The sequence below is a fragment of the Leptosomus discolor genome, chromosome 8 (genome assembly GCF_034619465.1).
Source record: "Leptosomus discolor isolate bLepDis1 chromosome 8, bLepDis1.hap2, whole genome shotgun sequence".
NCBI lineage: Eukaryota > Metazoa > Chordata > Aves > Leptosomiformes > Leptosomidae > Leptosomus > Leptosomus discolor.
This window is the reverse complement of record NC_141398.1, coordinates 46,877,688-46,904,258: the sequence shown is the minus strand read 5'-3', so window position 1 is coordinate 46,904,258 and position 26,571 is coordinate 46,877,688. Positions and strand designations below refer to the sequence as shown.

The 26,571-nt window shown below is 41.3% G+C and overlaps 1 protein-coding gene across 3 annotated transcripts; it reads right to left on the bottom strand.

Moving 5' to 3' along the window:
- Positions 1-334: 334 nt before the first annotated feature.
- SIAH1 (siah E3 ubiquitin protein ligase 1) lies at positions 335-20,006 on the bottom strand. 3 transcript variants are annotated; one of them, XM_086469039.1, is made up of 2 exons: positions 19,963-20,006; positions 335-1,604 (listed from the first exon to the last, which is right to left on the bottom strand). In XM_086469039.1, exon 2 carries the CDS (start codon positions 1,600-1,602, stop codon positions 754-756), a length of 849 nt encoding a protein of 282 aa, XP_086325165.1. In that variant the 5' UTR covers positions 1,603-1,604; positions 19,963-20,006; the 3' UTR covers positions 335-753. The 3 variants fall into 3 exon arrangements, with proteins under 3 accessions (XP_086325165.1, XP_086325164.1, XP_086325166.1); XM_086469038.1 differs by lacking the exon at positions 19,963-20,006 and adding an exon at positions 4,763-4,853; XM_086469040.1 differs by lacking the exon at positions 19,963-20,006 and adding an exon at positions 4,638-4,658.
- Positions 20,007-26,571: the final 6,565 nt, after the last annotated feature.

Below are 26,571 nucleotides of genomic sequence, written 5' to 3'. Positions count from 1 at the left end.
ATAAGTACTCCTCTTGAGTTCAGTACATTCACAAAATAGCTCAATTAAGAACAGTATCACCAATGAATTGACTACTGGAAAGAGACAAAAGTTACCAAACATACAGAAACGTAAGTTTTACCATAGCAATTATGCATATCAAAAGATGACACCTGTAATTAATTTTTAAAAGATACAAAAAAAGAGAAAAACCTGAATTACAGAAAAGAAAGTCATATTTATTTAATGAAAAACTAGAAGTTAATAAAAATTAGCAAATACACAAAAAATATACACAAACAGCAGCAATACTATGTAGTGACTTACAAAGGGGGAAGGGGGGGGGGGGGGGAGGGGAAGCAGCGGCCAGAGACCAGACCGCTCAACATGGCTTGTCAGTCAAAGGGGGGAGGAAAAGAACACAAACAAAAACACGAAACAGTATCCTTTTCAACAGTACAATCAATCTACAAACAAGTTTTTAGAATTATTTTACAACATTTCCTGTAGAATCAATTCTTAATACAAAAGATGCCCATTTTGGGTGTATATATATTTTTCAGTGGTTTACTGTGGACTTCTTTTAAATATATTAGTGTTACTACATGCAACTGCTTCCTGTAATTTAACAGCCTTTCCTTTTATTTACCTTCATATATGTCTACCCTCCATCTACCAAATAATTTGTCTGACAGTCAAAGATGGTTACCCTAGTTTCTGCTAAATTAAATGCAACGGATTTAAACACTGGCCTGAAGAGGTTGGATTGCCATTTCAACACATGGATATAGTTACGTTGATGCCTAAATTGCCATTTTCTGCAAAGAGCTGTGCAATGCTGGTGTCAAAGACTAGACAGTCACTATTCATAATGGCTGTTGCAATTCCCTCATGAATAGATCGAGGAGTTGCTTCCCAAGTCAATCGCCGCCTATGGCCATTTAACTCAAGTCGATAAGCAAAGTTTTCTGCTTGCTTGCGTGTTCCTATCAGCTGTACAATTGCAAAGAACTGCTGGTGACCATCATATTTTTCCTGTTTCTCCAATACTAACATGAAATGAAAGCCAAAACAAGACTGCATCATAACCCAGTCAACAGCACCAGGAAGATTAATGTCTGTAGCAAGGAACACTATATCTTCTCCCTGAAGTGTTGTAATTGACTTATGTTGATGCATCAGGTGTGGCATTACAGCATCCAGAGAACCTTGCCATTTACATGAAGCACCGGGACATGGACAGGAGTAAGGCCTAAACTCACACAGCTCCTCATGGTCTGCTTTTTCTGTGTGTGGCAAAGTTATCTCACATCCGGAAGAGGCATATTTACATGGGAATAGTACAGAATTGGCAACTTTCTCCATAGCCAGGTTACGAATGGAGCCCAGCGGGCCTCGGCAAGTTGGACAGCACGTAAGTTTGGGGCGACAGTTGCTACAAACGAGATGGCCACTCTGACACTGAAGAATTGGTGGCAGCACATAGTCAAAACACACAGGACACTCAAAGAGACTAGCCAAGTCATTATTGGAAGCTGTGGTGCCAGTCAGTGCAGGCACCCTCTGTGACGGCGTACACTTTGAGGTACCTGTAGGTAGTGCTGTAGCAGTCTGACGGCTCATTGCTGTAACAAAAGAGAGAAAAAACAGTGAGTTATCTAAACACATTTCGTGTCCCTCTGCATGCAGTACTTCCTGATTTACAAAGAAGCTTCGAAAGAAAACAGATACAAATGAGAGGAAAAAACCCTGTAATGCCAACTGTGGATGTGTTACATGTAGAGTATCAATTCTGCTGCATCCAACAGAGACACTTGTATGACATGCAAATTTAACAAGTTCTACTAATTATTCCAAAGTGGAAATTACTTATTGGAAGCTGCAAGGGAGATGAGTAAAGATATGCTAAAAGGTAACTGAAATCCTCAGAGAAATTCATTGTATTGTTTGGGTTTTTTTATTAAATACTCCAAGCAGATCACCTGTGGGCAACAACTAGGAGCATTACGGAACAATTCTAAGGCTGAATTTTAAGTTGCCATGTACTTACTGAGAAACTAGCCATTTTTAATGAAAAAAAATTATCTTCTGGACATGACTTTCTCAGTAATCATGTTTACTGTACACTTTTTTTAAAAAATTTGAGAAAGGACAGCAAGGAAGGACACAGTTGAGAAGATGACTACACTGCTTTTCTCCCAGGACAGGACAGTGACTCTTCATTTTCATTACTGGGTTACTAAGGCCCACAGCTTGTAAAGCACATCCTTCACCTTCCTGAACGAAACCATTTGTGAAGATACCATAAAAGAAAAACAAAGCAATTATTTTATTGAGTTTCCCAAATAAAAAATTGAAAAGATTAAATTTGAGAATTAATTTTAGTGTACAAGTCCTCAAGCATTTCCAGTAACTTGAAAAGGCACTGTTGATGAAGTTTCACATTCAGTGGAGTTTACGCTGTTCTTTCAAATGGCCCCAGACAAAAGTTAACAGCTGTCTGACCAAACAGCTTGCTCAAGCATTCCACAGATGTGGTAAAAATACCGTATTTCTTAACATGTTATGGATGCTACACTTTTTCCTGCACCCCCCTAATGCTCCTCCTTGCAAAAGGAACTACTAGTGCTACTAGAAAAAAAAACACTCCGTTTTGAATAAACAAACCTTACCTTTGTAGGTTAAGGAAAGTAAAATGCTATCCAAAATTGGCTTCCACTACACAGTAAAATTCTCAACCACCTTAAGTGCTTCTCTGCAAGTACACCAGCTCTGTATCTGTCACGTATCTAAGAAGCTCTCAAAATAAACCTCATCTTTAATCTCCTTGCTATTTGACACGGGAATATTAGGCAATATGCAAGTTGCCCCATATTTAGCATCATTTCACCCACAAACTTACTCATACTTGGACTAGGCACCTCAAAGCAGCATATACATACTGTGCATGCTTTTCAAGACATGCTCTGTTCAGGACACAAAGCAACTAAGAGGTTCCCACATGCAAAATAACTTATCCCTTGACCAAACAGTAATCATAGACAGGCAATTGCAAATTCTTCTACAGAAGCACCTCTCCCCAGTCCAGAGCTAGCAAAACAAAAGTGTCTAAGATTCAGTCACCTATTTTAGGAGTCCTACATGACCAGTAACAGCATCACCTCACCCCGCCAAAGTCTTTTTTCATCTCAGGTTTGTTGGACTAGAAATACCCAGTTCCTATCGTCAGAAAAAACAAACAAACAACCAAACATACAGTGGTTTTCAGTGCTGGCACTGCAGAGATACGACAGGAATGTTTGTATCTTTTGGCCTTATTTTGCTACTGTAAGGCATTCCAGCTTCAATGAAAAGTTTAACGTATCTGTGACAAACCAAGTGTATGTTTGGGGAAGCGATGCCACACCAGCTTGTTGCAAGGGGATTCAAATGATAAGGCCTCTGTGACAACTGAGCACTGCTGCTCCTCTTCCCCAACATCCACAGGTGGGAGGCTGACGATGGCACATTGCAGTTCTACACCCTAGAACAAATTATACACAGAGAATAACTGTACACGGGAGAACAAATACTGATCACACTGCTCACTTGGGAAAAGCCCGGGAATCACAGGCATGTTTGTATGTAAAATTCTAAAAGTGTTTCCCTTCTAATATCGTAAACACACACATTTCAGAAAAGTTTGTGTGTGCTTCATCGTACCTGAACCTATACATCCCGATCCAGGGATCCCCAGTAACCCACAGATAATGCTGGTGAAAACCACTGCGTCAGACCGGTTCCCTAGGCAGCCTAACAAGCTGGGTGAGCTCTGGTTTCCTTAATTACACCTCTCAGAGGTGCAACAGTTAAATTAAGCAACCTACAAACTTTGCAAAAGCCCTTATGCACAGCCATACTTCCCACTTAAGCTTTCTAAGCTATGGAAGTACTTACTAGAGGGAAGACCCGTACAGCCCTGTTTTATCACTGCTTCTGTATGTACCAGCCTGCACATACACCTTCCACAACCGAGGACCACCCAAATGAGCAGGGAATGAAAATAATCAGGAGTCTGTGAACCAGACCACTGAGATTAGCACGTAAGGAAAAAAATGGATAAAGCTATAAACTGTAATTTACCAAGCTTAAACCTGCTCAAAGCCTACATTTCCATCACGCTTGTTCACACAAAGATGAATAATACATCATGACTGGAAAATCAGACAAGTTTATTTTTTATAGCTATCTTTAAAACTACAAGTTAATCACAAGCGAAAGTGTTAACAGTGCAATACATTTAACCCACCAAACTATCAAAACCGTACAATTGCAAACCAGGTAAAAACAACTACAGGACTGAAAACTAAGTTTAAAGCTATTTTTTAGTTACAAAAAACTTTACTACAGCTAAAAACCCCCTATATGCAATACCTGTTACTATGTTATCTCTGTTCGTACACACTGGAATAAGTCTCTAAGCAAGCGTGACAAACTAAGGTACACTAGGTGTCATCTGCAAAAGCGTTAGGTTCCTACACCACAAATTATTCAAAAGATTGTACAAATTTGGAAAAGTTCCACCAACCGAAAGAGTGAAAAGGGAAAAACCTATTTTAAGGTTTCCTAGTTCTAGACCAAGAAAAACTCTGTCTGTGATGACATCAGAACGCACGGACCCGTTGACGGAAGTATTTCCCACACCGTTCCGGCGAAGGGAGAAATGCGCACGCTACCGGCTCTCCCGAGGAACACGATTTCTCAGCTCCTACAAAACCAGCTTCACGCCGTGCGAAGCCGCTACCTTTCCCCCTGCTGGCTCTACTTCCCGGCAAGCAGGCACACAAGGCTCCCTTCCACGGATGCAGGAAGCTGGAGGCAGATCTCCCCGTCATAGGGAGAGATGGAGCTCATCGCGTTTCCGCGCAGAGCGGACGGCCACGGGGCGGCTGGGGGCCGCGGGCCGGGCGCTGCCCCCGGCGAACACCCCCGCGATCCCAGCGGGACCCCGCGCCGCTCCGCGCGTTGCTGTCACCGCTGCGGGCCAGACCCCCGCCATTTACGGCCGCACACACAGGCTACAGCCACGCTCCGGCCCGACGCCCCAAAATGGTTCCCCGAACCTCCGCGCCGCGCCGGGCCGGGCCGGCTCCTGCTCCTCCTCCCCGCCGGCACTGCCCCGCGCCCGCCCGCCGGCCAGCGGCTGTGCCGGCCCGGCCCGGCCCCGCCCCGCGCGAGGCGCCGTGCCATTGGCTGCCCCGGGCTGGGCCCCACTCCCGGGCGGCGCAAGCCCCGCCCCGCCGCTGCCAGTCGAGGGGAGGGGAGGGGAGGGGAGGGCCCGGCCCGGCCCGGCCCGGCCTGCCCGCGGCTCAGCCGGCCCCTCCCGGCCGCCAGGGCCTCCCGACCCCGCGCCGCCTCCGCTCCCCGCCCGCAGTGCTCGCGCGCGCAGCTCCTTCACCCCAGAGTCAGGTGGCACAGCACGATACGTGCTCCTCGGCGCGTGCTTCACACGTGTCACAGCCGGGCTCTACCGGGCGCCGGCAGATGGACGGGCCAGTAACACCACACCCCACCCCCCCGAACTGCTCTTCAAAGCTACAGGTCCCGCCAAAACGCTTCGATACGTGGATGTCGCCCCCTGTCCCTGCCCCTTCGAGTGAGCATTTCCACCGCGGAGCTACGACGTGCCCACTCCACAGGGCTGTTCTCCGCCTGTATAAAAGCTATTCAGCGAAGCAAAACCATCACCATCTCAAGGAACAGAAACGTCCCACAAACTCAGAACACGGTGGCATATTTGAATATCCACAGGGACTATGAAAAGAATTAGAACCATTTGAGGATAAAGGAGCTGGAAACCAAGTCAACATGCTTGCATGATGCACACACTGGGCCCAGCAAAGCTCAGGTGTTACGGAATATGGGTGTAACAATGACAAGATCATGGCAGTACAAGTTTCAGCGGAGGCAACCGAAGAACACACTGCAATAAATTGGTTTGGTTGCATAAAAAGTAAGGCTATAGTATCTGAGCAAAGAAAATTATCTTTAAAAATGCTTTCCTACTGTTTGAAATTCTCAGGCCTGTTCAAGGAAGACCACTATAACACGTGCAAATAACGCCCAGTTACCACTAACAAAAACCCACTAACTCGACACAAGGTACACTTCAGCTTCAGCCCCAGCTGTCCAACATACAACATCCCCACCAGCTACGAGTCAAGAAAGTTCTCGAGCAAAACAGAAAAGCTGAAGACGACCAGCACAGAAATGGCTTTTGAGAAACTAAGAGCATGTTCTGAAGTGCCTGAAGCATGGCCCAGGGCTTGCTCTCCTGCAGCAAAGCAGCTGGCCCCGAAACAAACCCAGGAGCCCTCGGACAGCTAACACCTGGCTAACACCGCATGCCCTTTGCAGCGCTGTGACACAAGGTACCCTGCCTGAAGAGGGAAAGCCTTTGAAACCCCAGACGGGTAAAACAAAGTTACAGTGAGAACAGGACGATGCAACCAACACGCTGTTTAAAAAGCTCAGCCGAGGTGCAGATATAAGGAAAGCAGTTTCAAGAGAAGTTCAAAAAGATGATGTACCTCATGCTGTGGAATTAACAACTGTATATAGGAACAGACTGATAAACTGGCAGCTTCCCATCTTTCAAAGGTGTTCACTTCAGCCACCATTCATTCGAGACATCACAACTCCTGCATTTCACTGAAATATGGGGCACCTTTGACAAACTCAAGTTCACACCATCCACTTCTCCAAAATCTTTGCTCATATCAAATAGGTTAGACTTGGGTTTAGTATTTTAATTTGCTTTTAAGAGGGTAACTGAATACTAGTTTTGGAAAAAAACCACAACACTTCTGTATAGCCATCTTAATAGCTGGAAGGCAAAAAAAGATCTCATTATATAATCATGCTGAGGAGTGATTATCACAAATGCCTATATGTGATGCAATAAATTTTTTTTTCAATCACATTTCAGAACTAACTGAATTCGGAGACTTCCATTCAAAATGCCTTCTTAATGCATTACAGCCATCAACCAAGTAATACAAAATCTTTCAACTTTTCTAACTGTACAATCGTATTTGAAAATAACACTTTTTTTAAAACAGTACTCTCTTACAGAGCACTGGAAATGAGAACATTTTATGATAGTGTTCAAAGTTGCAAAGAATGCTGACTGGTTACTTATTTCAAGATGCAATGTAGGCCAAAGAAAGTCAAAACCCAAAAGCTAAACAAACTGTTCAAAATACTCGTTAAACAGATGTAAAGAAGAACTTAAAAGAAGATACAGGAAGATTAGCCAATACCATCAGGTATTTGTACAATTTGATATTGACAACTTCTATAAAACATCACAAACAATTAACATTTTGCAAAATACTATAAACAATATGTGGAAAAGATTAAAGAGTCACTAATATTTCTTTAGCAGCAGAAGGAAGGTTTTATGAACGCAACAGAGAACTGTGTGTGTATATTTAGAAATAAGAATGGGGGTGCGTGTGCACACACGAGCATACACAAAGCGCACACACAGTGTCATGCCCAAGAAACCGCAAGTGTGACCGATACAGAAGTCCTAAGTGAACGTTGTCTTGAGAATGAACGTAATTAAAAAGCACACTTTGTTCCAATTAAAAAGGCACACAAGTGTATTTTAAGTAGGGAACTTTCTCGCAATTTTTAAAGTAGCATTAGGTTAGTTTGATATTAAAGATTCTTAGGATACTCTATTTTCACACCATAGCTGCTGAGGACAACATCTACAGCATTACAGAAAAGCCAGCTTTTCAGCTGCGTGTACTCAGTATTTCTGAAAATAATTTTCCAAGAAATCTACCTTTCCTCTGTCCCCTCCTGCGCTCATAAGCATCCATGTACAGCAAAAGAGAAGGGAAAAAGGTTGCAGCAGGCTATAGTGAAAATACAATATATCGCCCTCACTGCCACCAAAACTGCACTTCCGCAATCAAACATACATAACCTGGAGTGTACTACGCACAAATGTCTTGCAGAATAGCTTGTAAATATTTTTTTTTTTTAATTAATATTTCAAATTTCTAGTTAAATTTTAAAAGACATTTTAGGGCCCAAAGTTTTTCCATTTTGAAGTCTCTCAATTCATCTCTCACAGCCCTTGGGAGAGGTTAGATCACAAAGGCCTGGCACGGTTAATACCAAAGGCATGCCTGCTCCTGCAAATCTGACATCGGACGCATCCCTGCTTATGCACAGTCTCTGTGCCTATTGGCCTACTTCAAAACTTTTAGAAGACAGTTTGTGACATAAATTATTAATCAACTACATAACAGAATTTAGTCTCTATACATTGTTTTTGATTCATGAATTATGAATGTTTTTAATCCTTCCAGACACTGTTTTCTTTAGTGCCCTTAACTATAGGCTATTTGTTACTTCAGACACCTCAGGGCTTCTGTTTTCCTGCATAATAACAAAAAGCCAGAGCAATCCAATGCAACAGAATGTTATAAAACAAAACAAATTTTACAAAACTGAGGCCAGTCTCACATTGATTTCCTTTTCTAAAAGGTCGTTTGTCCAGTTCATCTCCTTTTCATACAAAACTACAATAATTTCTACCACCTTGTAGTGACCCAGCCTGTCTGAAATGACAGGTAGATTTTTTTCTCGCACCTCAAGACACTCCCTCCCAACCCCTCTTTCCAATCATCAGCAAAGGAAATCCCAATGGATTTATATAACCGTGGAATCAGTCACCATCCTTGTGGCTACCTCTGCAGTGAACCACCAGACCTTAACACTCAATGTTTCTGATGCTGTCATGTATGTTCTCTTGTATACAGTATGATCACAAATTGAGTCACTGCTCCTGGGCCATCCAGATATTATCCAAATTCAATGCATACTATGTGGCAGATGCAGAACCAAACAGCACTATGGAAACACAAACAGTATTATTACGCCCATCAAATTACAGTGACCTGTTTCTAATCCAATACAAAAACCTGAGCCTTGGCAAGCACTGTTTGACTTCTGCTTCATCACTGTCACTAACAATTTCCCCTGCCTATCTATGCCAGAACACTAAACATCAACCCAGGAGGTATTCTTTTTTTTAGTTATCAAAGATTTTCTTTCCAACAACTTTATAACATAAAATTAAGAAGGAACAGTGTCCTACAGAAGACATAGAACAACCACATAAAGATCCTATTAGCAAGCAACCACCACCATGACTACAAAAGAACATCAATTTAAAAAAGGGAACAACCTGCACTCTAGTCCATATTCTCGAGAATCAAGGTCCAGGTTAGCTTGGAATACTGGAGACCATACTGCTATGATAGTCCAGCCTTGTAAAGAAAGATAAGCTGAGGAACAAAGTTCAGAGAAAAAACGACTAACTGATAAAACTCCAAACTTCATTCTGGAATGAAAACTAGAATCGTCCGATCAATAGCAAAAACCTGAGTTGCACCACTCTGTACTATGTCGTATAGAACATCCCAGCTTTCATACATCTTCTAATTATACATAGTATTAAATAAGAAAACAGATTTCTTTGTAAATTCAGACAATCAACAAATTATAAAGCAAAATAGGCTGTTTATCTCCCCCACCTTTTGAGCTTGGAAGGAGGAAGTAGGACAGAAAGCAAAAGCTAGGGGAACTATAAAGGAAGTTCCTGAAAATTCAAGTTATACTAAAAACAATTTATCAAATGCCACCACTAGAAAAAAAATACAGCAATACATTAAAGTGATATAAACAACAATAAAAAAAATTATTAATATTTGGTAATCTACTGTAATAAAAGAAATTTAACCCACAAACCAGCTAGTGAAACAACCTTTCCCATTATATATAAACAAAATTAGAGAGACAAAGGATCATTCTTTAAATACAATCAAAACCAAACACTTGCATTAAAAAGATCACAGACCACTTCCAAATCGGAATTTACCATATTTCTCCTTTTTAAAAACAAGCAAATAATTTATCTCACTGACACTGCCGAATCCCACCTACTACAGAGGCATGAAGAAGGCGATACGGAAATACCACTTGCAGCTGTACACTGCACACTCTGGCGCTGCACCTGAAGTGGTGCTCTGTGACAACAGCCTTCTCTTTTCTCCGTTCACTAGCTCTGTATCCTCAGTGCCAGTATCGGTAGGCAGCCAGGGGCCAGAGCCTTCCTTGGCATAGGACCCTGACCCTCTAGTATGCCCACGCACAGAACCTACAGTATGAAAAAACATGGTACGAACTCAAAACAGCAGCTGTCCCACACTCGCCGCCTCAGATACCAAACCAAACGTGTCTTTCCGCAGCCTGCCATAGTTCGAGCACAGAAAAGCTAATTGAGATAAAGCAGAACTACAGGTTTCAAAACAAAGATGGCAGAAACCACAGAATCTAACAAAATAAAGACCGACCTGATATGAAGATACAGACAACTCTATGAAAACAACAAATATCCGGGAAAACAGTTTTATTTTTTAGTAATATCTAATGTCCTTTCTCTGTGCACAGAGCACACTGAACTGAGCTGCATCAGGATCATCGTCCAACAGTAATTCAGCCCAATAATTTCTATAAACACAGGTAGACAAGCTACCTCTTAAACAGTTCCAGATGTAGCCTGTTGCAATAAAAAGTAAGGCAGGCATACAGAAGGATCAGCTACAAAGTGAATTAGTAACAGCACCAGAAAAAAAAGCAAGTTTATTCATGCTGTAACATATACTACCATTTAGAAGTATATAAAGCAGGAAACCCTTAATTCTGTTCTATTAGGTATCATAGATGGGCTTCGTATACAGCTACACTCTATTAGTAAAAAAAAAAAAAAAAAAAAAAGGGGGGGACGACAACACCCCACCCTCACTAAGTGCTAACAGCAAATCCTACCAAGTGTGACACTTTGGGGGCTGTGTTTCTTTCCTCAGTCTGATTTTGCAAAAACTATACTCTTCCCTGCATACTGTAATTGCCACGCAATATTGCATCACCACTCCTGTGTCTGTGGCAGACACAGGGAAGAGGGTGTGGCATGGAAGTGCCTACCTTAATTCAGCGAGGCTAAACTAAAAGAGGTTCCTGTACTTTGGTGTGTCTTCACATAGAAAGTCTTTCTGCGATAACTATTGCAGTTCAAATTCAAGACCTATTTTATGCTCAATATTTTTCCTGCATAACTAAATAGCACTAGGGAGCAGACCATCAAAATAACCAGACCTGGTCAAGGAGGACCTGGCCTACAAAAGAGGCTGATCATGACACAGAAAGCTGCTCTGTAGAAAGAGCCAAGACAGCATTACATACATTGACTATTTTTATAAAGATCTCTCCATCTTGTGCATTGCTTAGGCTCATACATATTTCCATCTTAAATAATAATTTCTGGAGATCCTTACTTCGTTGTTCTGTACTCCTTTATGCAGCCCAGCTGACAGCGGAGCCCTGTGAAGAAGGCAACCTGACCTGTGGAGGGCAAACATGTAGGGGAAGGCTTGGAGAACTGAGATACTGATTCCAGAGTACAAATCTTGGTGCCTCAGGGTATGTCAAACATGAAATCTACACATAAGGCATCACAGCACAGAGTAGTGACACTGGAAGCCTAACTTCTAACTCATCAAAAATTACTAATTTTTCAGAATTTCTAATACTGACCTACACAGAATCTCTAGTCATTTTGAGAGAAAGCTTTTACAAGTTAGGAGTTGTTTTGTTTTGTTTCGTTTTTATCCAGGTATTTAGTCTTCAGAAGCAAGAACATTTAGAAGAATTTAAGATGATGTCTTTATTTTATCACACAGACACGAAGAGAATAAAATGCACAACATTTTAAACGTAAAGGTTTAAGTCCGTATTGTTAAAATGGATATTACTACATTTTGGAATTAAGGCTTTCCTACTCTGGATACCTAATTCAAAAGGAAAGCTATGGAAATCTAAGACGGGACACAGGTTTTTGAATTTTGTGTTCTACTGCAGGTAGAAAATAAAGAGCACTGAAATTACTTACATTGTAAAAATCTAAGACCTTAGTAAAAGAGGAGCAAAAACACAGTGGCATTTTCACATCTGACGGTTCCAAACTTTTCAGTACTTCATTTCTTTAAACTCTCATCTTTTACATGTCTTGTATTTCTAGCATCCGTTCTTTGAAGTACATGTGCCTCCATTAAAACCAATACGGTTTATTTAAGTGACTTAAGTTTTCCCTGCTCATCAATTCTGAACTGTTTCTGTAGTATTGCTGCACAAGATTCAACTGCCACCATTAAAAAAAAAACCAAAAAACCACCTTCTTTAAATCGTTATCATAGTGTCACTCAGATTCTCACACTTGGCTACTGCTGACAAGTCTACCATGGTCAAACTCCTGCACAGAGCAACAAAACAGAAATTATTGGGCTGAATTACTGTTGGACGATGATCCTGATGCAGCTCAGTTCAGTGTGCTCTGTGCACAGAGAAAGGACATTAGATATTACTAAAAAAACTTTTAATGAAAACATCAGTTTTAGAATGTGGCTTTCTCTTACAAATAAAAGCACTCTTCCAGCAAGTACTATCAACCTGAGGCACAGCAAACAGAAATGGGTTGAACTGCTAACTCCACAGACCACCATGTTACAAGATTGAGCATTCCTTGAAATCTTAACAAAAAACCCAAAGGAGCCCTGCCCCACCCCCCCAATAATGCTAGAGCAGCAGTTTGTGGCATGGGAGACCTGGGTTTAGTTCCTGCTCTGTCACAAGTTTCTGAGTCACCACAGACAAGTACTTCCCTGCCTTTCACAGGTTTTAAAATACCATAAGTAGCTGTGAGTCTCAGACATTAATGCAAAAGGGAATGACTTAACTTGATAAGGATACCAAATTAACTCTGTAGACCCTACTCAAATTTACTTCAGGTTAGTCATAACTAAATATCACTATACACTAAAGGACATGTTAAATTATTTAACATCTCCATTTTTACAGTCAGCAATAGTCAAACTTCAATCACTGTTTACTTTCCAACTCCTGCTCACATACGGAAAACTGCCCTCTATTCATTCCAATACTTTATACATCAAAGAGATAAATTAGCGAGACATTGGCAACACCCTTCTCTCGAATTCTATTGTATCTAATCTGAAGGCCTCGAGACATCAACTCCATACTGACATTTTATGAAAAGCAAATAAAGAAACCTTTCTTTAGAGGGATCCTTGTATTACCAAAATATTCCCTCACCTTACTTTGTGAAGATCCAGCTACCCAGTTTTTGAAGCAAGTGATTCAAATTCAGCAGAAAAAGAGGTCTTGGGTAGGAGAATTAGATGTTCTTTCATTGCCATTAAATTCTGATCAGGTATATCTCAAATGCCAAGTAAAATGCACTCACTATTTCACTTACTTGTATTGCTTGGGAAATGCTTCATGGCACACAAAATTAAAATTCAACCATAATCACTTTGAAGTCAGGCCTGAGTTTGCATCAGAAAATAAAACATAAGATACTATAAAGGGTTTGGAAATAACAGGAGTAGAAGTATCTTTCTGCTACTTCACGCTCTCTTTACCCATACTTTCTAAATTCAACACCTATTGCTACGTCCTTCTCTGCAAAATACTGTCCTCTCTTCTGTTAGGTAGTTGAATCAAAACTTGAGTCTATGTTGCAGTGCTGAATCTCAAACATCAAATCCTGGCGACTCAACTATCTCGAGCGCAACTGTAAACTTCAGTACTTTTTATCCTTTTTCTTTTACAAGAGTAAGATCAAGCATTCAAAAGTGAGGAAATAAAAAATTTAAAGTTTCACAGGCAACCCTAAATCTATTTCCTTATATGCATATTAAGGAACAGCCTTCATGAAATAATCTTTTTCCCCCACACTGTACTCCTTTAGTAGATAAGCACCTGTACATCCATGGAAAAGTTATGATTGTACAAGGAACAACAATTTTTCCTTAAATGGAACACCTGAATTTAAGATACAGCTGTTTAAGGCAGCAGCCGGTTTTAACATGCATAAGAGTGCTCTTAAAACTACTGCTTTACAGGTGCTGTTTTAGAAGAATGTCAGTCTCAACTTCTATTATGGAATGCATACTTTTTATTTGTAAAATTTCCTTTTTAATGATTATATTTGACCTAGCACAAAGCCAGACTAAAATTTTATAGTACACCATCAACATCTGCTAGCCAAATTATTCCCTAGTCACACCAGTACAACCAGTCTTCAAATTACATCCTTAATGTACTTGCGTAATCACACAGATACCGGCCGTGTAGAGATGAACCCTCCACAAATTAACTCTCAGCTGCGTTGACATCTTTGTACATAAAAAAGGGAAAAAAAAATCCTGCAAATGAATGTAATTTGGGACTTTAATGATTTTACATGTATATATATAACACATATATATGTGCATGTATATTTCAAAATAAAGTTATTCAGAATTCAAAAGATTAGCTGAGCAACCGCACATGCACATAAGAAGAAGGAAAAGAACAAGACTTAAGGCTCCCATATAGGCAAAAGCGAACAACTTTAGAGGAATTTAAAAACTAGCTTTAGTTAAACATCACAAGTTTATCTTCTACACCTTAAAGTGGGGTTATACACGTGTCAACACACAAATGCATACCGAAGCACATTTTGAACATGATTTCCAAAACATCATTAGCTAATTTAAGATTAAAATATCTGGTCATAAGACTGTAGCAAATTCTGAGTCCTATGTCTGGTCAAAAAAAAAAAAAAAAAAAAGACAGGAGGTTGTGAGGCTTCAAAAAAAAAAAAAAACCCACCAACCTAAAACCAGAAAGTCCATTTGCACAGAGCTGAGGACAGGATTAAGGTCTTGGTTCTAAGCTGATATATGGAGTTACAGTCATTATCTTTCAAAGAGAAAGTAGCAACCTTACATGGTTTGAAGGTTCTTATATACTTCAATAGCACTTTTAAGAGCTGCTCAGTTACAGCATTTCTTCAGAGCTTTCAGATACCATTACAAACAACTGAAGAAAAGAGTTCACCTATAGCGCAACTAACAGTCCACCAAATACGGCTCCACGACTCCAGGCATGCACACAGACTATGTCACAGTGCAATTCCACCATTTCTACAACAAACAAAAGCAAGCTGCCACCAAAATGAACGGTTGTACTGCCTGCTTTTACCCATTAGTTTTCTTTCTCTTTAAGGTAATGTATTCAGCAAGATCAATCTTGCACTACCACATGAGTGCTTACACTGGCACACCAGGAAGACATCAAAATCAAGCTGGCAGCAGAGGGCAAGACCATTCTCTCTCAGCTGTAAGTAAGCCTGCACTTACACTGATCCCAAGCGCACCCACAACGGCAGAGGATGACATCTCTTGCAGCAGCACTGGCTCTTGTGTTACTATGCAGCAAGCTGCTCTGGGAAGTGAACCAGATAATAGTTACCCATTCCTCACAGGCGATTAGTTTTCAACTGAACTCCGGACTAAACCTTTCCCATTTCACATTGACATTGGTGACAGCAACAATGCCAGTTATCTCTGGCAGCCTGAACAGAAACTGTCTTTAGCTACTGCAGAACTGTACCCTGGATGTGCTACAGCTTGTGCAATGCTACATCTTCTATTATTTCTTCTTTCCTAACACTGATGTGTTAAAAGCAACTAACTGCATATTTTATAAATAATGTTAACTGACTTTAGAAAAATCATAGGAAAAACTAACTTTTAAACCTCACTTTGAACTAGTACCTACATCGCATTTTAGCATAAAGCAACATGTACTAAGATTTACAAAACAGAAATTGGAAGCCTCGTATTTCAGTTGTAATCCCCTTGCAAAATACAGAAGACACAGAACCTTCCCTCACAAAAGATCTGTAATACACAGTAAACAGAAACAACAAAGATAAGCCTTTTAATACACCTCCACTTCTAAGCTAGACACCAGCTCTAGCAATTTTTACCTAAAAGAATTTATTTTCAAGCTTTCCCTCCTCTAATTTAACACTAAGTTGTTTTAAAATGCTCCTACTCCAGTTAAAACCTTTTCAACCTTTTGACACTCTGTATATTACCAAAATTTAACACATAATTTCCCTTCATACATAGTTTTCCCTTGACATATTTCATCTGAATATGTGTTTGAAAATAACTCTTAAAAAAGTGCAGTATTCTAAATGCTCCTCTTTGACAGTATTCAAAACCAACAAACACTGAAAAGCCACGGTGGTCTTTCATCAATGACTAAATGAGGTTTTGCTCTGTTTAGTACTATATGCAAGAACTGTAGGAAAGAACTTTAAAATATTAACTTAAGACTTCAAGCCACACAAACCAAAGTTCAAAGAACTGCTGTTTTACTTTAAGGGAGCTTATGACTAATTCTTTAAGAAGCAGAAGTTACCATTACACTCTCCTTATTTTTCTTCATGTCTCAGCAAGGTCATCAATTGTTACAAGAAAAGGTACAAACCTGTTTCTAGATAAGACAAACAAAAAAGAAAATTATCAACAACTGCCTGTAGATGAATTTGCTGCTCTTTTTACATCAAATTCCGTGTAGGAATAGATCCACAGTGATTTTTTAAAATGCATTTCCAGATGCAAAGGGACAATACAATCTTCACCATTCAAGTAATATTGTACATCCCCACTGAAAACACATCCAACCTCTGCTTCCGTATTCAGCTTCTACAAAGAGAAATAAGTCAAAATCTGAAGCGCACCATTTGGTTAACTGTATTTATCTACCACTTTATCTGATTAAAGTACTGTGGAATTAGTAACCAAATCTCTCATTATTCCTGTGATAACGCAAAGAATCACCATTTTATAGATTAACTCAAACAGGCATGTATTTAAAATAGTTGTCCTGGGCATTACAGAAACATAGTACGTAGTCTGGACTAGAACTGGATATACATGTATATATGAAGTGTGGCATAAAACTTAAGAGTATTAATGGGGCATTAATGCTAGGTTTTGTCTTCTTTTTTTACCTAGCAGAGTTAACAGCTAAACACACCAGAGCATGGTATAAAATAACCCCAAGCCAGTGACTTGGGAAGATTTTTGTTATATGCAATTAAGTGCTACCAGGAAAAACTAGAGTAAACCTGCAGTAACACAGTATTTACATATATCTCTTAATTTCTAGGCCACGATGTAATACCATACACAGAAGACACACAATAAAAAAGCATTTTTACCACGACATTGTACATTAAGACATGAACAGCACGCACACTTTGAAAAAGAGTAAATTACTTACAACAAATTCTCTTACTAATGAAACATTTTAAGATAACATGTCTCTACCTGTCATGTATTTGTTAGAGTCAAAAGAGGTATCTCTCACTATTCTTTTTTAATCACAACTAGTTTTCACTTTTCTTAATGCTGACTTTCCTTCAAAAACCAAAGCAACAAAAAAGAAAAAAAATCCAGGAAGAATTATCTCCTGCCTCTATGACACTCCTGATGTTTACAGCTGTAAACTTCAGAGAAGAGATCCTAAGCTTTAGGCCCTCAGTGATGGCTGACATGAACTAGAGCTTGCCAGCATCCTGACTTCACTGTTCGTGTTCTCTGCAGCAGGCAGCACTTAACAGCACCAACCAGCGATTCAGATAACTACAGTAAGCAGCTGGAAACACAGTTTTCACTTTGGCCTTCTTGACTGGGTACATGCATCACAACTGCAGAACAGAGTTCCTTATACATGCCCAGAATGTCAGATACCATTGATTTACCTTGACTATTCTGGTTAGGCTCAGCTCCTGAAAATGAGACAACCATTAAAGCAAAACACACACTGATAATCTATTTGGCAAAACTCAGTCCAACTTATAAAGCTGACAGTTACAAGATTAAAAACACTATTACCAGCAGAGAAATAAAGCAAGGTGATTCTAACTTAAAATTAAGAACATCATGTTTCTCAGAGGAGTTGCATGTATAGTCTTCCAGGACATTTCATATGAAGACCAAAGTTCATAAAACTGTCCTATTTGATTCCTTAGAGTTTTCAGACCAAAGAGAGTTGCTTCTTACATGAACATGCTCATGCACCACCCTCTTCCGCATTAGAGGCAGGTGTCTGAAATCCGAGCAGTACCTCTTTCTCAATTCACACTAAGCAGACAGCAGCAACTATGCTCAAACCTAAGTATGGAAAGTACTTGTGTTATTTAAAATATTTACTTTCCTTAGTTCACACCTACTTAGCCGGAGCCACTGAATTTCTGAGCTAAGTCCTCTAGTACAGTTTAATTAGACTATAGCATTAAAACCTTACCAATGGAAATAACAAGATTAATGGACAAGATACTTTGTCACGACATGCACTTTCAGGACCAAAATGCTCATTGTTTCATCAGTTTCAGAATTTTTGGGTCACAACAGGTTCCTAACACTACACCATTGATGGATGACTCTTACCCTTATGCTTTCCTGTATAATTTTTCACTGCTGTGAAAAGTGCTGAAGTTATTTAAGAACATTAGTTTCTACTCAAATTAATGCAATTATCATTTTAGCACTCAATTTTTACATAAATGTTAGAGTGTAGAACAAACAATAAAACTAGAACTAATCAATTCATTCTTTAGGTATACTCCCCGAAGCTATTTTCTCCAACAGATTACTAGTCCAGAGATACAAGTTTTACCCTAAAAGCCTCTGTATTAGTCTACCTGTGTTCCAATACCTCAAATCTTGAAGACTAGCTTGAACAGCTCAGGGTTGAGAAAAGCCCCTTCCATTTTTTCTCCCCCTCCGAAATGCACCAGCCTCCGAGTTTAGAAGGAAGATAAACAGACAACTGAAACTATGTCCCATGCGTGGAATATCCCATGTCCTTCATGACCTAGTCCAATTAGCTATCAGCTTCCTAACATCCACTCATCTGCCACGTTAAAAAAATTAAGTCACTTTATCTATTTATTTAGCAGGAGTAACCTGCTTATTACAGAGAAAAGGTAGTATTCACCTAGATAGGTTGAAATAGAGACTGAAGAGAGATTATTAGAGAAATATTGTATGTTTACAGTTACAAACGAAACGTGAGCTTATAATAAAAGTGCCACCAGTTCACCACCGGAAAAGAAACTTGGTTCTTCTCCTGCAGAAATACTTAGGATACTTTGCCTTTCACTACAAACGCTATTGTTTCCTGTCTTTTTAAAACCGCTGAGATGGGGAAAGAACGAAGATCTTCAGCCCTTTAATTTCGCAGGGGAAACCGTGGGCCGAGCAAAAATCTCCCCCGCTCTCTGCTCTCACCGGGTCAGAGCAGAGGGAGGCAGCAGCCTTCCCAGAAAGCGTCACAGACGAGCACCCAGCGGCCCATTTACTCCGGCAACCTGTGTCCCGCGGCAGCTGGGCCCACCGGGACGCACGCAGAGAGGGGCGCCGCCGGGCGCGCGGAGCAGCAGGCCGCCCCCGCCTGGCCCGCCACCGCGGCCCAGCTGACCTTCGCCGCGCCGGCAGCCGGCGCCGGGCCCCGCTCCGCTCCCGCGAGCACAAAGCGAACCGCGCGGCGCGGCCGAGGCCGAGCCCACAAAGGGGCAGCCCCGCGGCCCAGGCGGTGCAGGCCCGAGCACGGCGGGCCCTCCGCAGCAACCGGGCCGCCGCCTGAGCCTGGCGCACAATAGCCCCGTAGAAGTGCTCGGAGCCGCCCGCCGCTGCTTCCCTCCTCCCCTCGGGCCCCGCAGGCCCGGCCGGGTAAAAGGGCCCGCCGCGCCTCGTCCCTCGGCCCAGGCTGCCTCGGCCCCCGTCGCGGGCGGCGGCGCGGGGCCCGGGCGCCGGCAGGAAACCGGACGCCCGGGCTGCGTTTAGGCCGCGGCGGGGCCTTGTCCCGACTCTCCTCCGTGGCCGCCGCGCCGGCCCCGCGGCCGCGCCGGGGCCTTCCGCGGGCGGCAGCCCCGCGCAGGGGCCGGGTGGGGAGAGGGCCCCTCCGCGGCCGTTCGGCCACCCTCCGCGGCGCGCTCACCTGTGGGCGCTGGGCTGGGCGGGACCCCGCTGAGGCGGCCTGGCTCCCCCGATCGTGCGGGCTGCGGGGCGACTGGCTGCGCCGCTCTCGCCGAGACGCTCGGTGCCCGGCCCGACTGCCCGAACCGACCGCGCGCTCCCTCGCTCTCGCTGCCGGCCGAGGAAACACCGCCACGGGGGCGCGCCAGCTGCGGCGGAGCTCTCCTGCCTGCCAGGCGCGCTCCCGAGGCGGGCGGGCGGCAGCGCGCGGCCGGCAGCGCCCCCGCGCACGCGCACCCGGCAGCGGCGCGCGGGCCGGGCCGCCCGGCTGCCGGCGCGGCGCGGGCCGGCGGCGCTGGGAACAAAGGCCGCTCTGCGCCGCACCGCGGGGACCCGGCGCGGCTGGCGCCCGGCTGCCGGCGGCCTCCAGGCCCCGCCGCGCTTTCATCCGTTGTCGGGGCCGCGGCCGCCTCTTACCTGCGCTGCCGTTGAGCCCCGTCAGGGCCACCCGGCGTCCCCGCGGCCCTGAGAGCGAGCGAGCCCGGGGCGGCGCCGCGTCCCGGGGAAGGGAAGAGGCCGCAGGCCCGGCCCTCGCCCTCCTGCGCCCGGTGGATCGTGGCGGCAGCCCTTTCCAGGTCAGCGGGAGCACTCCCGCGCTGAGAGCGAGCGTTTCGGCACACCAGCATCTGCGGGGTCAAGGCCTCAAAGGCCCAACGGGGGTCTGGCACCAGGGCTGCTAGTTCTGTTGTAACAAAGTGACAGAGCCCTCGAGGCGGCCTTACTTACAGAGGCCGGTAACGGCCGGCAGAGGAGCATTCTGGCGATTTTAAGGGACTGCTACAACAAACCCCTCCTCCAGTCTCTTCAAAGACTTTCAGGTTGGGCCCCCGTCCAGCAATGCCCTCAATACAGACGTAACTCTCAGCACATGAACTGGATGAAATGAATGTAATTACCAGTGCGCTTACATACGCTTTGTTGGATTAGGACCATGCTCATCCACTGAAGCTGTTCAGAGGTTCGCCAGAGGAGAGCCGCTGTCTATTTTATTTTCAGTAAAATATTTAAAAATACATATTTGCTATCTTAATTTTCAAATGACTGAAACATTTTTTTGACTAGTTTAATTGGTCATCCAGATGGTTCTCAATATCCTTCTTGTTCCTTTTGATGACCAGAAAGCACTTATTTTTATGTAACATTCTTACGTTGAATCTGCCAAGTCTGCTCACATCCAGAGGTTTTTAGGATTAGTTTTAAGGCAGCTTCTCAAAAATACATCTTTGTAGTGATGCAGTACCATATGTACCAAACCCACTATTTAAGAATCCTCCTGATACCAATAATTTATTGTCAAAGGATGGCAACTATAGGAGTGTAACTTCTTTGCACAGAATTTTTCCCTCACACCTTGTAGCTACGCAGTGGTTATTAAGCCTTTAAGTATTCACAAGGAGCGATATGCATGGAAATGACTGCCAAGCCAGAGGTGGGTTGACTTACTGAATACTTAAAGAAATACATTATGATTAAGTATTATTTTTGTCCTGGATAGGAAGGACACAATCCTGAAGCAACATGTTATCAATATTGGAGGGGTTTTTTCCTTCTTTGGTTTTAGTACAGAGTAGGGCAAACCATTTGATGTATTTTTAAACATATGGAAGTCTATTCAGTAGTGGAAACTTCAAAAAAAGGTAGTCTCCTATAGACAACAGGGGAAAAATCTTCTATAATAGTAGCAGTTAATATTTTTAGATAGAAGAACCAGAACGCTTATCAGTCCCAGTAGTCTGTGATTTCATACAAAGTATCTCTGTGGTTAAGGCTTTGATCCTGCGAACACATGCTAACCTTGCTAAAAAAAGGCAAGTTGACAGAGTCCTATATCAGATCGATGCATTGCTAGGTGGTCAGCATTACTAAGCCTTTGCCTTTCACTGCATAGAAACTAGTTCCTTGGGCAGTGAAAGTAATTAAGCCTAGTTTCTGATGTTTTTTTCTCTTCTCACCACAGGAACCTGCCACTTCACTCCCATGTTCCTGCTAACTTCACCTCTGAAATGCCTCCAGCTTGCCTGCATGCCTTAACCCTTTGTAGCACCCCAGCACACTCACGCCTGTAACTGCCCAGAGGCAGCACCCAACGCAGCTGCTTCCCAGCGGTGTGCATATGCCCGCTGCTCTCCACCACACAGTTCACATCTTTGAGCTCTCCAGGGGCAGACCAAAGCATTCACGTTTCCCTCCTTCCCGCAATAGGACCACTTACCTCAGTTTTCCTCCACTATCCATTGTTACACTTTTCAAGAAAGTTACGGGAACTTCAGTGTCTTTGAGAGTCATTCCTCAAACTGGGGTGAAATTCACCCACAGGTTCAAAAGCTAGTAGAGAGGGCTGACTGGAATAACCCTTATGGCACGATCGCACAAGCTTCATTACTGTAGAAAAGGAGTGTTAAAAAGTCTCAAAGACATGTTTAGAGGTCATCTAACCCATCTTCCCACTCCAAGGCAGAACCAGCTACGCCTTCGTTGTTACTAATAGATGTTTGTCTAAAAACAGCTTATAAAGATTCTCCTGCAGTAGAAAAACTTAAACCATCCTCTAAAACCCATTGTAGTGTTTGTCTGTCCTTACCATTACATTGTTTCTCCCCATGATATATAACCTAAATCTCACAATATAATTTTACCCCATTCTTGAAACACCAGTGAACAAAGAAACATTTGTTCCCTTCTCTGTTTTTGAAGACTTTAATCTTCACTAAATTACATCGGTTCCTTTCCATCTATAGGTCACCACTTGCAAGGCCTCTGACCATTCTTGTCTTTTCTCTGCATACTCTGCAACTGCTTCTTTTATTCTTTTTTGATTATAGTTCTGGGACCTGGACACAGCACTGCAACAGAGACCCTTGTAAATGCTGAGTAATAAAGGCTGACTCTATAGGGATGCCATTAAATTAGCAGTATCTGTCAATATAATAATTGCAAATGAAGTTAAATTCTTTTTAACATCAAGTTTTACTGATTATTAATTTATTGACATCACTTTTGTCTGCATTGTTTAGTAGGAAAAGTCCTTACTGTTATTATGAAAGTTCATAGTACCAATGTTGTTGATGAAGTTATATATGTATGTAGGCCTATAGTTTAATGGGATTACTGTGTTTCCTTACTAGACAATAATACCTGCAAGTCTTCAGTTTCATATTAAGATGTAATAAAATACTTTTTTCTCCTCTAAACTTTAGACAGTATTCTTGTTCTTAAAAGTACTATTATTTCATACTCAGTAAAAAGGGATAAATTAGTTCACACTGTTTATGGGAATTGCTGTAATATTTTACAAAATTCATATATATAATTATAGTATACACAAAATTTTCAGTGAAGAGTCATTTGTGATATTTTAAGTTTCTGTAGAACACATTCTTTGTTTCAAGAATGAAGAGAGTATTAGCAACACATGGCAGCATTCTCTTACAATGTAGAAAGATGTTTACCCATGGATGAACTGGATATTCAAATTTTGTGGCTGGACCTGGTTTCTTGGACACACTTCTGATCATTCAAAGCAATGCTCCATCCTGGTAGCTAAGCGCCTATGTCCTAAGCAAGGCACCCAAACATAAACTCGTTTCTAAGTTTGTCTGTAACAACACTGAAGCTAGCAAAAATATACACGCTTAAGTTAATTTTCTACTTACAGCATTTTAAAGTCTCTAAAGTAATGAGGAATTCATTTTTACCCAGTTTTGAGTATCCTTAGTAGTTAGGATACTACTTTTTTGTATCAGAATGAAAACATCAAGTCCTTAAGAAAATTGAGTACGTAGTGTCCAACAAAGCACACTTATTTTGGGACTCATGTAAAACAAAGTACCTGAAGGTAACATACATAGTATACGAAGTACAATCAGCGATTACACAAATTACAAAAGGACATCTAAGATAATCGTTCCTCAAAGTACTAAATACAGTATGACTTTACAAGAAAAAGGCTGTTCTTCATATGCAAAATTACACAAACTATCTACAAAAATAAAAATATTTTTAACCTTATTTTTTCTAGCCAGTTAATTTCTTTCCCATACATATTAGCACTTTGGATGCGTTACTAATGATTTTTGCCATCCACAAGTTCTCAATATTACAGAAAGGAAGATGACAAACTTTCAAAGTTTGTCTCAAACATCCAGGAGGGCTCTTAAAGACAATGATATTGATTAAGATGGAAGATCAGTTACTGATCTCTTCATTCTGCAGTAGGATGAGTTTGGTTTTATTTAATTTATATTCGTCCCTGCCTAGGCTGCTAAACATCTCTATTCTGAAACATTTATTTACGGACTTTCTGACAGCAAGAACTTGAAAGAATAGCACAATTACTTAAAGTGGTTGATTAAAAAATAATCCTACTTTTCCAGGGAAACATCGACAGCTGTGTCACATGTTTGGACCACACATTTTGTATAGTAACAAAATTCTGAGCTAACAAGAACTCCACAAGAAAGCAATTTTGGGATACGCTGAAGACCTTCTTATATAAACTGTTAAACTAAATCTAGTTTGTAAGAAACTAATGAGATTCTCTGAAATATGTGCGATATCCCGCTCTTAACCTGCAAAGCCTCATACATATACAGGATTGCTGACTCCAGTAATTTTATTGATAAATACTTTACATGACAAAAGGCTTGGGGATTTTTTTCCTGCAATGCTGCCTCTAACATCTGCAGCATTCAAGTGATTCCCTCGAATTTGGTTTCCACTAAAAACAGTGAACAAACAAAACCTTCAAAAGTTAAAGCTAAAGTTTCAGAAAGCAAATAAATAAAATCCAAAACTTAGTATTTAAGATAATAAATATTTCATTTTTAAGCTAATGTTACGTTAGACTAGTTGGATTTGATGATCCTGCTGTACCAGCTGACTTCATTGGATATACTCATAGAAACTATATGTTATGGTCTATTATTAATTACAGTGCAGCTACGTACTAAGTCTTCAAACAGAAGACAGACAGCCTGAAAAAATATCAGACCAATATTCTGCATTTCATAATTATCGTAATTGAATAATTTAACTGATCTCAGTTTTTTCGTAAAGAAGCATTTTCTTTTTTGTTTGTTTGTTTGAATTCCATGCATTTGATTTATTTACCACTTGTATCCTTTTTCAGGATTTATAAGAAGCTGAAATTGAGCGAAGAGGTGGAAGACAGGTTTTATAGAAAGATTAGGAAAACAGGGATTTTTAGTTTAACAATGGAGACAGTGTTGGGGAGACAAAAATATTTTTAAAATGAAAAAGATACTAAATTATTTTTAAAAAGTTATTCTGGGCAGGAAAAGTGCCTTGTTACCCTTCAATTTAAATCATATAGACATATTAAAGTACATTACAAAATCATTTTCAGAACTGGAGATTTTAGGCAATACCCAATCTACTAACTCTTCAGAAGCACTACAAAAGTTAATATAACACTTGCCTTCTTCCCCAGCTTCATCCCTCCTGATAACAGCCAACATCTTGACGTTTTGTAGATATCCCAGCACATGGGAATCATAGGATTAGGTTGCACATATTTTTCCTTTATGTAGCAACTACTTAAAAAAGACATTTTAATCTGTCAACCAACCGTAGGCTATCTAGCAAATCTGATAGGGCATGGAACTCCATAGAAATATTGATGATTGGCGTATATCTAGACAATTATTACCTTGTCATTTTAGAAGGGAAGCAAGTGGCTCCTCTGCCAAGCTGGCTGAAATAATTAATGTAAATTCTGTTTTAGAACAAGCTTTGATTTTGAAGGCAGAAGTAGTACAGTTATTAGCAACAGAAAGAGCCAGCACAAGCACTGTCTTCCTGAGGATCAGTATGAATCTGAAGGGAGACTTAAGACCATGAAGTTATTTTGCAAAAATCCATAACTAGTCATTAGACAAAATAAAATTCCAGTCAACACCAACCTGTTTTAGATTCCAACTAACCAAATTTAAAAACCTTTAAAACCAATTAAAACCTCCTGAAACACCCAGTTCTTACTATGTAAATATGCAATCTTCATTCACCTCCTTCTGAGTAAAAAATGAGATGTGTAATTATATAACATTTAAAATGGTATAACTTTGGAAAAATTCTGTGGACATGTAGCAGATGATACTGTACAGCAATAAAATCATAGCTCCTTGGCAATTCAGTAAGTCAATTACAAGATGAAAAACTGACTTAAAATAGTGTGAAACATACATAGTAACTTTTCCAGTTTTGAAATTTGCAGGTCTGCAAGGTTGAACAAGATCAGAAGGTAGTTTTGAGGGTTTTCTTTTGGCAAGGTTTTTGGGAGAAATGAGTCTTACACCATGCCCTGAAGAACAGCTTAATAGGATAACAGGACAGTGATAGGTAATTAGAAAAAATATCAAGTAATAAGTCATCCATTAAAGAGGTTGAGGTTTCTTTGGTTGGGGTTTTTTTGTTGTTTTAGCTTTGGATATTTTTTTGGTGGTCGTCGTTTTGGGGGTTTTTTTGGGTGGTTGGTTTTTTTTTTAAAGTCAGAAACTATTACCAGATCTGAATTAGTTTGATAGGTAATCCATATACACAAATAATCAGGTGC